Source organism: Ctenocephalides felis, unplaced genomic scaffold (assembly GCF_003426905.1).
Source record: "Ctenocephalides felis isolate EL2017-DRISC unplaced genomic scaffold, ASM342690v1 CF-g0.4_SCAFFOLD_01170, whole genome shotgun sequence".
NCBI classification, from domain to species: Eukaryota; Metazoa; Arthropoda; class Insecta; order Siphonaptera; family Pulicidae; genus Ctenocephalides; species Ctenocephalides felis.
The window spans coordinates 1,455,783-1,469,024 of NW_020537324.1; the positions used below are offsets into that span (position 1 = coordinate 1,455,783).

Genomic DNA, 13,242 nt, shown 5'->3' on the forward strand with positions numbered 1-13,242 from the left:
CTGTATTATATCAAATATATTCTAATTAAAAATGAAACAACTGCTTTATGAACCAATCGAATGAAGTAAACTTAATAAATAAATAATAAAATAGTCAACATATTTTTGAAGTAATATATTTGCCCAATGATACAGAACTTGCATTATAGATTTTGAATCATTTATATATTCCATATATGTATATAACTTGGTACTATTTTGTAATTCATGTTCTAATATTATACAGTAGATGATATACATCTAATTCTTACCATATTTATGATACAGTAACGATTGTTAATAATATCTGTCAAATAGATAATTTTTACCAATTACATTTATTACATTAAACTTGGTATTCCTACATTAACATATGTACTTAATGAATATTGAACATATTTAATCGAAAAGTTCAATGTGAATCATATTGACCTGTAATGCCTTACCATGTAACTAGGCCAAAGATTTAAGAAATCGTGAATCTAAACGCAAATCAAGCAAATATCATTATTTCATAAACATTCTGTATTGTGTTTTAATAAATACTTATGAAATATTATCAGCTATGATAAACTATAATGAAAAATGGCAATTAGTTCATAATTTTCCGCCAGTGATATGGTTGAAATCTACTAAATATTTATTAAAATAAACTTCCTATGTATATTTTGAAAAAATATATCAATAAAAGACGTTTATTTTTACACCACTTATGAATGAAAAAACTATGGAAACGTAGTTCTTAATATTAAATGAAATATATCACGAACAAAATTTTCTGAGTATACATTTATTCTCAGATAACAATCTCAAATAAATTCTAAAAATTACATCACTTTCACTTGATATTTATTTTACAATTGTTAAATGCACGAGTGCCTTCAGTATACAGATTTTTCATAAATTTTACTCAGACGTACCTTTTAATACTTAAAAATCAAGTCTAAATATTTTCTTCAATATTGAAGATAAATAAGTTTTTCAAATGAAATCCAATTCAAAGCAAATACACTAAATAAAACTACAAAAAACATTCTTTCACAAACTTGCCAACTTTAACTAACAATAAGTTAGTTTATACAATAATTTTTTATGTACTGTTTGAAAATTACTTTTATCTTTTAGAATAAAAAAGTCTAACTTAAATATGAAATCAATTATTAAACTGAAAAAAATAACTGATAATAACTGATTAAACTCTACAAAGTTTGTATAGCTTCAAATTTGTTTATATAGAAATTTCTAAAAATAAACAATATATCAAAATAAACAATTTCGGTGTATGTTAGTATATATAATATATACTAATGATTAAACATTAAATGTGGAAAAGTATCACAAAAATTTTGATTATTCTGCAAATAAACAACATTAATTTCAATGTGGTTTTTTACATTTACATTTTTATGTTAATACTCAAATACTTTGTGTTATGTAATTAACCAAATGTAGGTTATAATATAAAATTCATCAATGTAGTTCCAAAAATAAATTTGGAATGTGCAATTTTATCATTTTAACCGTGACTAGATAAAAAGTTGCATATCTACAAATATTAATGAACATGATGCAAATATTTGCAAGAAAAAATTATTGTCTTCAGGTTAATAGTATGCTCTTCTTATTATATATAACACGTTTTACTTATTGATGGTCATTATTATGAACAAAACATGTTTTTTTTCACAAGTTATTTCATAGTATTCGATTCCGTTTAAAATGCAATAATTATTGCACAAACCAAATAAGAAAATTAACAATAGAATGCAATAAACTGTAATTAAATAGTCATATTATAAACATTAAAATTACTTTACTTATAAGCTTAACAATAAATGACTAAGTTAAAAATACAATACAAAACATTCCATGTAATATGAAATAATACAAATATCATTTGACTCACTTTCAGAAATCAGAAAGTTAACTAGAACATATTTTGACAATTATTTTAACACCTTGACCTAATTCAGAACCAGGATTATTTATGTATTTTTCTTTTGTCTAAAGTATATAAATATATTTTAGAATTGTGCCAATAAAACCTGTCGTCATTATTTAGTAGTAAGATCCACATTGTATTACTTGCCAAAATGAAACACTATTTTAGCAAATAAATTACAAGTAACATCATGGGAAGAGTTGATTAAAATTACATAGTTGGAAAGAATCGTAACATGCCATAAATATAGATGTGTTTGAAATACTTAATATATTTGCTTTTCAATCATAAGTCATCTACCACTGTGGGTTCAGGGGATCGTTGGTAACTGTAGCTGCACCCCCTGACATATCAGGAGTATAAATTGGCCAATCGCTAGGATTTAAATTAGTATTTTCTGTTGCTCCAGGAGCGGGCATTGCAAATGTTGCTCCGGGTGAGGCAGCAGCGCCTTGCGGACCTGGTTGTTGTGTAACTGGGTCACCTCTTTGTAACTCAGCTACATCTGGATTTAATGTATGGTAATCACCAGAGTCTTCTGGAGGTCTAGGTTTACACTTGCCGCAACAGAAGTTAAAGCAGCAACACAAACAGCAACAACAATAGCATCCAGTAATAAGACCACAGAACAAAAATAGTAATTTACATCGAGTGGATGTTACCATAAAGTATGCATTAACATTTTCTTCGCCAAATTGCTCAGCTATATACATTCCTAAAGATCCATAATTGTCATATATGTTTCTTTTGCTGACATCGCTAAGTATCATATGGGCTCGGTTTACTTCTTTAAATTTTTCAGACGCCTCTGGATTATTTGGGTTCTTATCAGGATGGTACTTCAACGCCAATTTCCTATAACTTTTCTTAACTTCATCTTGAGTGGCAGTTTTTGGAATGGCTAATATTTGGTATAAAGTATCACCAGAAGTGGAAAGCTTCCTTCTATCCATGATTAAGGGTTACTAATCAAATACAAGATTTAGGAAAATAACATTAAACACTTAAAACACATTTAATTCAAAAGTTGGATATAACTACGTAAAGTACATACAATATGGCGTTTTCAAGGCAATGGCAAAACGGATCGATATGCAGACACGACTACAGAACATATATGACACTTGTACACTTTGCAGCGTATCGCTGACGTTTTAAAACACTGGGACTATTATTTATTGTTGGACAAAATAACATCATTTGTGAAACAATTGTCCAGTCGACGGCCCGGCAAATTTGATAGATTGTTAAGCCGGTGACATTGGTCTCGCGTGAAGATAGGTGTGACTTCGCTTCCTCGCTTTGCCGTCGCCGTCTATCAAGCAGCGCAAACGCGACCGAAAATCGTACTACGGGCTACGAGCATTCGATACGATACGATACGTTCATAGAAAAACGTTTGCGTTCATCGTTCCCTAATCTAAAATAAAACTAGCTGTAAGTGGAATTCTGTCTTAAGGCAATTAAGGCATCGTGCCTTAAGGCAAATTGCTGGAACTTCCTGTACCAAAAATTGTTATTTTTTTAAAAGCGATTAACATTTTTGAAAAAAATTTACTTCGAAGAAATTAGATTTTTGAGAAACAAAAAAAAATTGTTTGAAAAAAAAGTTTTCTTTATTTTGGCATAGTTTGGATATTCTGAACTTTTTTTCAAAGCAATCGTACTGCTTTAACTGCATAGAGACGAAATGTCAAAGCCGCGTCGCCGTCTTACAGATAAACATTGGTACGGAAACCATAGGAATGTAAACAAAATTCATACTTATTGTAAAAATCTCTATAAAATATCTGATAATTTGATGTGCATATGTCTAATGATCATTTCTGACCGCCAAATGGCTTTTTGTTTTACTTTTTTCATTAGATCTCCGAAACCGCTAGACCTGCCTTCATGAAAATTCAATCAATTCTTTATCTTGTCAATACAAGTAAAATGTTTTTTGAATTTTTAAAATCGGACGCTCCGTTCTCTTAAAAACCGTGTTACCGTTTTTGGCACTTTTTGCCCCGTATCTTCGGAACGGCTAGACCTGCCTCTACCAAAAACTAATCAGCACGTCTTCTTATCAGTACGAATCAAATGTTTTTTAAATTATTTAAATCGGTTGATCGGTGTTCTCGGAATCGTCGACGAAAATTTGTATCCGCACACACACGCACATACACACACACACATACATCCATTTTTTCTAAGGTATGCCAAAATATTCAGAACCCTTTGAAATTACTATAACTTACCCTACGGGAAGTTAACTAGTGGGTGCATGGCATCGTGCCTTAAGGCAAATTCCTGGAACTTTCCGTACCGTAATTAAAAATCTTAGTACGGAACCCAGAAAAATTCACACAAAATGTGTACACATTATTAAAATCTCTATAAAATATCTGGTCATTTGATATACATATGCCCAATAAACATTTTTGACCGCAAAATGACATTTTTTTAATTTAGCTTTATTGATTGCCAATTAAAAGCTAACAAAATTCTAGCTTAAAATTTTGACTGAATTATTTCCTGGCGTATGAACGCACCGAATTAAAATGAACCTGTGCTATAACGCGATCGATACAGCAGCCAATTCGAAAGAGAAAGAAACTTCTGCTCTTGAATTTTACTTCTAAAACGTAAATTTACGTACTTATCACTAATTACTCAAAGTCTGTACACACTTTAGTTTGCTGTTGCTATTTAGTGCCAATTAACATTAATCTGCATTCCACGATAGGTTAGATAAAATTGTAAATATTTCAAAATAGGGCAATGTGTTGGAATATTTATACTAAATGCTCGTGCACTGCAGAGATTTTCAAGGACAATGAATGGGTCCAAGGGATGTTTTTTATGCATTTTTTGTGCCAGTAATCGTTTATACAATAAAACGAACCAATTTCAAAATCCATGGTCTATGAACAATAAAAACTTTTATTACATATAAATATTTATTACATATTTTGGCTATTAATAAATTATAATTTTTGGGCATTGCTGCATCAGACTTTTTCCTGATAGTGTTACTACGCAGTGGTGTTGTCGGGCCAGAACGCGCCGGAACGTCGTTAATTTAAATCGCTAACATTCAGAAAATGATTTAATAAGTAAATTTTATAAATTATAATTCAACTAACTTTTATTAAATGTACCTATTATTGTAATAAACATACATATATGTGCATAAAATAAGTTTTGTAATGATTTTTGTTTCTTTCCTTTTTGAACGGAACCGGAACAAACATGAAAACCGGTTTTTGAACCGGTTTATAAACCGGTTTTTTAATTTTAGCGTTCCGACAAAAGAAATATTAGCACACCACTGTTACTACGTTATAATAACGAGTCATGATAAACGGATTCTGTGTTTCAATAATGCAGTTCTCTTTGTATATAATGTACTGAAACAATGAGTAAAATTATAGTATTCTCTACTCGTTAATTACAAAAGATTAATGAACTACAAGAATGAACAATCGCAATAGATTATAATATGCGAAAGATACACCCAGTTTTCACATATTTGCACCGACCGCAAATTTGTCAAATACAGATCACTCAGCGGACAGGAATTGCAAACCTTTTTAGGTGCTGAATATATAATTGTGGGTTCCAAAAATAAAGCAAAAAAACAAAACAGCATTTTGCTCCAACTAAGAAAAGTTTCTTGGATTAAGAATTCTTGGAAACGTCGAGAAAACTTCTCACTCGGGTTTTAACAATAGTTTAAAAGTTTAACTGTTACAGGATTTGCAGTAATTTTTGAATATCATGTTATCAATTATATAGTATATATAAACTTTGTTTTATGTAATTAGAACTTTTAAATGACAATTAGATATGTTATAGCTTACAAAAACTTAAGCAAATATGTACTTCAAAGAAATATTCCTTATGCATGCCATTATACTGATGTAGTTGATACCATACACGCATAGTTGCAGTTTCAACATGTTTAAGATTTTGCAGTAATTTTTTGAAATCAATTGTAAAATTGATTAGTTTGTTATTATTAAGGAATATATTTTTTATTCCAAATATAAGGCAAAATTTAATTAAATGATATTGTTAATTTTTGTTGTTCAGGTAAGAAAATATAAACTTTTCATTTAAATGAAAGGTTTATATTTTCTTACTAGAAAGGGTTGCTATTCCACTCAGAACGAATTTTAACATGGGGTATTAATTTCGAGCGGCAGAAGCATTCTCCTATCAATCTTAAATTCCAATTAACGTTATTCCAGCTCTCAAACAAAGTCGGTATGGTTCGACCAAATGGACCAGACAGTTTTATATTTTTGCCAAGTGTTTCAAAAAATAAGTCATGGAAATAATATTATTATACAACTTCATCAAATTCCCCAGACTAGAAAATGATATCAATAAAAACCGCAGAAGATTTATAGAATACAAATTTCAAATAGTTCAGAACTTTTTAGCAAAATGTATTATTTGCCATAATGATTTGCAAACTTATTATTATTTACTTATATAAAACATTCAGTATCATCACAATTTTATGCTTTAATGTTTTCAGAAAAGAATTGAAAAACCAAGTATCTATATTATTTACTCTCTCATAAAGAAACAGATACATTATACAGAAAAATGCAGTGAAGTAATTATGTAATCAATAAAATAATTATTCATCGAATTTATCTTTGTTCATTTAATTTATTGTTATTCATATATTAATAATAACTAATTATAATATAACACATATATTCAATTTATTGCAAAAATAATTTACAGATGACTAACTTGTAATATTTTTTTGTAAATCAGGTCAAAAATATAGATATAAATCATTCTATACTATCTCTATTAAGTTGCATAACAATTTGCTTAGATATAATAGTTGTTGCATCACTAGCATTTGGAATTAAAAACTTATCCATATCTGATATAAGTAATGTGTCACCACTTGGAATGCCATATTTAAATGTAATTAAGTCTCTATGACGTTTCTTTGCAGTTATTTTGACAATATTTGATAACGGTCGGCTAACTATAACTTGAGCTTTTCCTTTTGCATCTTGCAAATCTCTTAAAACAATCATGTGGGTGTTAGTCACTAATAAATGACTATCATACATATATCCATTTAATTGCACTTCTTGACATTTAAAGGATTTTATTACTTCTGGCTTTTTCAACCATTCTTGTACATTAATAATTTCTTTCTCTTCTTTGTGCGAAGGCGGTTCGGATACAGTGCTATCATCATTTTCATCGTCGATACTAAAAACAGGTGCTACGTTTCTATACCTTTTACCATTTCTTTCACTGCTCAAAACATGTCTATCTGTAATTACAGTATTTTGTCCTACATTAGGATTCACTATATAGTCAAACAGTTTTCCTTTAACTTCGGCTGATTTGCTCTTCATAGCAGCAGATAGTTTTCCAAGTAAATCTCCAGAAGGTGCTAAATAGTTTTTATCTGACTTGCTCATATTAAACTGTGACCTTCCTTCCTTCGCACAAATATTGCACAAAGCAATATCATGGTCTCTTAAATAATCATCAACTTGATTTCCAAAATATTTATGTATAGCAGCAAAGCCTCCTGTAAGTAATGACACAAATTGTGTTTGTTTCTGCAGAAATGATGCTACAACCATGTGTGCATACTGATCTTCCTCTAAATTCCCAGATCCAAGGAAACATAAATGTTCTCCGCCAGCTTGTGAATTCACAGCAAGTGCTTGTCTTTGTGCAGATAACAAACCTTGAACAGCAACAGAAAATGCTGCAGGCTCTTGTAGCATAAGATTACAATCTAAATGAAAAGCTGTAGGAAAATGCCCAGCATTATATTGTTCTGCAGGTCGACAATCAACAAGGAAGAAACGGACAATTTCTAATGAATTTTGGGTATTTGGGGATGAATTGTCAACTAATTCTTCAACTGAAACAGGGAGACATAGCGCCTGAGAAATTACAAAATCATCATCTTTCACATGTGTTCCATATAATACTGCTAGTAATTTTGTTTTGAATGATTTTGGAGTTTTATTCTCATAATAACTAGCTAAACTACAAAAGTCTACAATATCTTCTAATTCTAACTCACAAGGCATATTTGCTAAAGTTTCAGTAATATATTCTTTAGATTTGTTTTTTAAAAGTAAAATTTGATCCTTTTGATTTACTATCATGATCAATGCTAGGAAAAAAACAAAAAAAGGATCTGCCCTTTGAAAATACAAATCCCACATAGACATGAGAACTGGCAATCTGCAAGTAGATGCAAATAATGTCAAAAACCATTGAGATGTATATGAATCTGGTTTAATGCGCTTTGTATCTAAAAAGGAGCACAACTCAGGATCATGATATTGAAGTAATAATCGAAATACGTGAAATGTATTCCCATTATTCTCACACCCTCTTGGAATGTAACTATCTCTTATATTTTCAAACAAGTTATAGGTGTCGGAAAGTGAAAATTTTAATGCAAGTATGGGTAATAAAATTTCTATCCACCCATTATTTGATTCATATTCTAGATGTCTATTTTTACAATAAAATGTCAAAACAGATTCTAAATCAGAAACCACAGATACTTTATCATATTCCTCATTTCCTAGCTTATCAACAAACTGCTGACAATGCTCTCGTAAACTGTTCTGATTTGGCAAATCAAATATTTCATTGAATTGTGATATTTGGTTTCCTTTTCGTTTTATATCCAAACAAGCTTTCCATACAGCAGGTCGAAAATATTCAGGAATCAATTTACCTCGGCAAATGGTGTATATATCATTGCAAGTGCAATCATCGGCCAAAGCAGTTTCCAAATCTGCCAACCTAAAGTAAATAAACAATTTATTTAAATGTGCTTAATAAAAATGTATCACATGAAATATTTTATGCAGACCATGAATCATTTCCATTATTTGAATCCATAGTGAAATTAGCATTGCCTTTCTCAAAAACAAAAACCTGATATGTTATTCAATTAAATTTGATAAGCAAAATAAAATAATTAATATTATTAATAGCACAACGTTATGATAAATCAAATTGCATTTTATATTTATTTCCAAAATTCAATGCCCTGATAAGGTTTTGTGATGTGTCAAAACATGAAGACAGTGTCAAGCTGTCAAGGTGTTGTTCTTAAATAAAAAATATTAATGTCAATTGTGTTATGTTATTTTCAGGAAATAACATTAGATGTCACTAGCAAATTTTGAAAATGTATATCAACGTTTTCTCAGATAACAGAGCGTGTAAAAATCTATAATGTTAGGTAACATAATTTTTGTTATTATACGATAATGTATGTATTATAAGATACAGACAATTGGTGTATTAGTTAATGTGCGCTCAGTTAATTAAATATTAACGATTAAAATTCGTATATAAAATTAACCTGCAAATGTTCATAAATCATTCCAAATATAATTTCACTCTAATGAAACTCATATCGTACGACTTAATACTTCAATAACTTTATTCTATTTGGTTCAATACTGTTCTGTAAGTTATTACATAAATTCATACATTTTCATCATTAATATCAACTGCTTAAATAATTTCGAGCAATCTATAGTGGGTCATGACAATCATGCTTGTCATTTTAACTTGTTATTAAATTATCGCTTTTTTATTTTATATACTAATTAGAAACGCCTTCAGTCACTTAGCGTATTTTAAATAGAAACGTCAATGGATAGGCGGTGATTCTGTGACAAGTTTAAAACGGTTCGTTTTTACGCGAAAAATTTGAGGTAAAAATCTAGAGTGTTCCAAAGGGATTAAAATTACTATGACAAGTGGAAGCACCGGTTCTACTTTTCCATCATGGCAATTAGCAATATTAATGGGCGCGCCGGTAGCTATCGGTTTAGGTTATCTCTATTTGAGAAATAGTTCTAATAAAAATAAACCCGATGCAGCACAAAAATTGAGCTTAGATAAAAAATCAATATCTCTGGATGAATCTGCAGCTGAAGAACAAAGCACAACATCTCAAGATCCTTTTGAAAAGGCAAAGAGTTATAAAAATAAGGGAAACATGCTTTTTAAAGATGGTAAATATGATGAAGCTATTTTAATGTATCGCAAAGCAATCGAAGAATGCCCAACAGATAAAAAATCAGATATAGCAACATATTATCAAAATTGTGCAGCTGCATATGAGCAACTTAAGAGGTGGAGTAAAGTAAAACAAGAATGTACTATGGCCCTAGAATTGAATCCTAAGTACATAAAAGCGCTATCTCGCAGAGCTAGAGCATATGAAAACACAAATGAGTTAGAAGAGTGCTTAGAAGATATAACAGCCGTTTGCATACTTGAAGGTTTTGAAAATCAAACATCTCTAATAACTGCTGATCGTATTCTGAAACAATTAGGTCGCACGCATGCTCAAGAGAGTATAAAAAATAGAAAACCTGTAATGCCTTCTACTAATTTTATAAAGTCTTATTTTTCTTCATTTTCTGAGGATCCATGTAAAATTACTATTACAAATCCTAGTAGTGAAGAACCTCTCAAAGGCTTTATTCGTGCTCAAAACTGCTTTGAAGAAAGAAGATTATGATTCTATTATTCCTGCATGTACAGAAGAAATTGAATATAGCGAAGCTGAGGCACAATATAAAATGGAAGCTCTAGTACTACGTGCAACATTTTATTTATTAGTTGGGCAGCATAATGAGGCACTGACAGATTTTGACACTATTATAAACAATCAAGATGCTCCTAAGAAAGTTAAGGTAAATGCATTAATTAAAAGGGCTACCTTATATATGCAACAAGAAAAGGTTGACCAATGTTTGCAAGATTTTAAAACTGCCGCTGAAGTAGATGATCAAAACCCGGATGTTTACCATCATCGAGGGCAAGTAAGTCTGAATATTATAACATAATAGCATTAATAAAGTTGTTAATCTATCTAATAACCCTACAATATGAGATATCATATTTATTGCAATTTTTAAGAAATGACTTTGAATTGAGAAAATTATTTTTACTGATTTGAATATAGTATTTTCACAAAAGTAAGGATAATGATACTTTGATTTCACAATAATAAATTTATGGAATTTTACTTAAGAGTTTCAATTATATTTTCAATGACTATTTTATTTAATTATTTAAGGTACATCTCTTAATGAGTGCAATTGAAGAAGCTAAGTCAGATTTTGAAAAGGCAGTAAACCTGAATCCAAATTTTCCTATTGCTTATGTCCAAAAAATATATACAGACCATCGATATGCTTTTGCTGTTAAGGACATGAATAAGGCAAAAGAAATAATTGGTGCCTTTGACAATGCCATTAAAAAATTCCCTCTCTGTATAGAGTGCTATACTTTATATGCACAAGTGCTTTGTGATCAAAGACAATACTCCAAAGCAGATTCATATTTCTCTAAAGCCATTGAAATTGAGCCTAATAATGCTATTGTTTATGTTCATAAAGGATTACTAAGGTTGCAATGGACAGGTGATGTTGATACTGCAGTTCAATTGATTAATGAAGCTATTTCACTTGATCCCAAATGTGAATTTGGCTATGAAACTTTAGGAACTATTGAGGTTCAACGAGGGAATCTTGAACGTGCAATTGAAATGTTTGAAAAAGCATTATGCCTAGCAAAAACTGAAATGGAAATGACCCATTTGTATTCTTTAAAAGATGCTGCTGTTGCACAACTAAACGTAGCAAAGAAATATGGGGGTACAATACAAAGTGTTACAGGATTAATGTAGAATACAATTTATATTACAAAATAATTTGCTTGTTTCTTCTGTAGTTTAATTACAATGACTGCATTAATATTATCTCATGAGCTATTTAAATCTCATGTCAACACTGTTTTTATTCATAAAATAATTTGTATTGAGCTTGCATTTATTCGAAATAGATTATTTTTCTTCATACTTTCAAGGTAAATATATATATAGATCTTTTTCATTTTTTAACTAATTATACATATTATTCATTTCTTGACCAATTATATTATATTAATTATATCTTTACTCTTTACTTATAATGTGTTACAACATATTATAAGCATATAAATTTATAAAATACATTTTTAAGTCTTCCGAAATAGTTGAAATGAAGTCATGAAAATATTATCATGATCAAGAAAAATAATCTTATAGAATTTTGTTCTGTTAAATCACCATATTCAGTTCAATTGAGCATAGTACTATATTGTCATTAGTTATCATCATTTATTAAGAATTTGTGTTGAATTTTTTCATATTTTATTGACCAATAAAACGTTATCTAAATGACTGCTTTTACTAATGAACTTATGTTATAATAATTTCCTTGTTTATAAATCTGAAACTAAATTAATCATCGATGATGGATTAAAACTTCTCGAAACTATGGTATCTAGTATATATTTACTGTTATATAATATTTTTCACAAAATTTAAACATTGTAACCAACAAGGTGACGTTTTCCTATGCACTCCCCGATATAAAACCAGAAAAGAACTTCAGCTCCAACCAGAGTATTCAACCATGCCTGTCGAACAGTTAGATTTTTGTAGCCCCCAGTTTTAGCAGATTGAACAAGGCGTTTCAGTCCAGCGGTTATTTGAGGAATATCTCCTGGAGTAGGTGGAGTTAGTTCCACTTTAGCGTATTTCAAAAACAGAAAAACTTTTGGACGAGCGGTAGCAATTGCAGCTGTAAATGGGAAATTTTATTATGTAACAACAAATTTCACAAACACTAAATTAATTAATAAGATATATTTACTGGATATTAGTCCTGCTCCTTGAGTCACTAATTTTGCCATTGTGTTTCACTTTGGAGTTCCTGCAACAATAAATATCGACTAGAAAACCCTTCCTGAATTGACAACAGAATTACAATCGTCAGAAACACGATCCCATAGACAGACAGTGCTGCCAAGTTTCAAGTACAAGAACGGCAGATGGCGTCAGCCGTTACGTGAAAATGGTTCAAAATTTGAATGCTGCATACTCTTCTTTTATCTATGACTGCATATTTCATCCGTTATCATTTGTATGCTGTAGCCATAGATAAGTAAACATAAAAATAAAATGGCTGTAGCATCAGTAATAATCAAATGGAAATTTAAATAAAAAAAAAATACGAAGAAAAAAATTGAAATAAACAAGATAATGATGGTAAAATATTATAGAATGAGTAAAAATATAGTTAAACTGCACGAAGTTAGTTATAAATTTCAGTGATAAAAATAAAAATAATTATTTACATATTTCATTACCTATCACTAACTTTCGTTTATTTTTCAAATCAAGGGCATTTTTTTTATTTCACTTTATTTCAGCAATCAGAAATTATTTTTGTATTTCTGTAAATATA

General features: G+C 29.8%; 4 protein-coding genes across 4 annotated transcripts; 1 reads left to right on the forward strand and 3 right to left on the reverse strand.

Moving 5' to 3' along the window:
• Positions 1 to 2,017: 2,017 nt before the first annotated feature.
• On the reverse strand, positions 2,018 to 3,253 carry LOC113368241 (dnaJ homolog subfamily C member 5-like). Its single transcript, XM_026609805.1, has 2 exons — positions 2,976 to 3,253; positions 2,018 to 2,886 (listed from the first exon to the last, which is right to left on the reverse strand). The coding sequence occupies exon 2, from the start codon at positions 2,872 to 2,874 to the stop codon at positions 2,218 to 2,220; it is 657 nt and encodes a 218-aa protein (XP_026465590.1). The 5' UTR covers positions 2,875 to 2,886; positions 2,976 to 3,253; the 3' UTR covers positions 2,018 to 2,217.
• A 3,447-nt stretch (positions 3,254 to 6,700) lies between these two features.
• LOC113368238 (TBC1 domain family member 23) lies at positions 6,701 to 8,997 on the reverse strand. Its single transcript, XM_026609802.1, has 2 exons — positions 8,796 to 8,997; positions 6,701 to 8,725 (listed from the first exon to the last, which is right to left on the reverse strand). Exons 1-2 carry the CDS (start codon positions 8,822 to 8,824, stop codon positions 6,718 to 6,720), a joined length of 2,037 nt encoding a protein of 678 aa, XP_026465587.1. The 5' UTR covers positions 8,825 to 8,997; the 3' UTR covers positions 6,701 to 6,717.
• Positions 8,998 to 9,428: 431 nt separating this feature from the next.
• LOC113368239 (mitochondrial import receptor subunit TOM70) lies at positions 9,429 to 11,693 on the forward strand. The gene is given in 3 exon segments (XM_026609803.1): positions 9,429 to 10,454; positions 10,456 to 10,770; positions 11,028 to 11,693. Coding segments are annotated over 3 exon segments (1,692 nt in total). The 5' UTR covers positions 9,429 to 9,689; the 3' UTR covers positions 11,640 to 11,693.
• A 575-nt stretch (positions 11,694 to 12,268) lies between these two features.
• LOC113368244 (ATP synthase subunit g, mitochondrial) lies at positions 12,269 to 12,808 on the reverse strand. The gene is made up of 2 exons (XM_026609807.1): positions 12,649 to 12,808; positions 12,269 to 12,576 (listed from the first exon to the last, which is right to left on the reverse strand). Exons 1-2 carry the CDS (start codon positions 12,686 to 12,688, stop codon positions 12,317 to 12,319), a joined length of 300 nt encoding a protein of 99 aa, XP_026465592.1. The 5' UTR covers positions 12,689 to 12,808; the 3' UTR covers positions 12,269 to 12,316.
• Between the last annotated feature and the right edge of the window lie 434 nt (positions 12,809 to 13,242).

Bases quoted from the DNA above. Each gene is read 5' to 3' on its own strand.
- LOC113368238 (XM_026609802.1), bottom strand. From the start codon at position 8,824: ATGGATTCAAATAATGGAAATGATTCATG. The intron at 8,726-8,795 runs GTCTGCATAAAA...TATTTACTTTAG, and splicing joins AATAATGGAAATGATTCATG to GTTGGCAGATTTGGAAACTG.
- LOC113368241 (XM_026609805.1), bottom strand. From the start codon at position 2,874: ATGGATAGAAGGAAGCTTTCCACTTCTGGTGATACTTTATACCAAATA.
- LOC113368244 (XM_026609807.1), bottom strand. From the start codon at position 12,688: ATGGCAAAATTAGTGACTCAAGGAGCAGGACTAATATCCA. The intron at 12,577-12,648 runs GTAAATATATCT...TCCCATTTACAG, and splicing joins AGGAGCAGGACTAATATCCA to CTGCAATTGCTACCGCTCGT.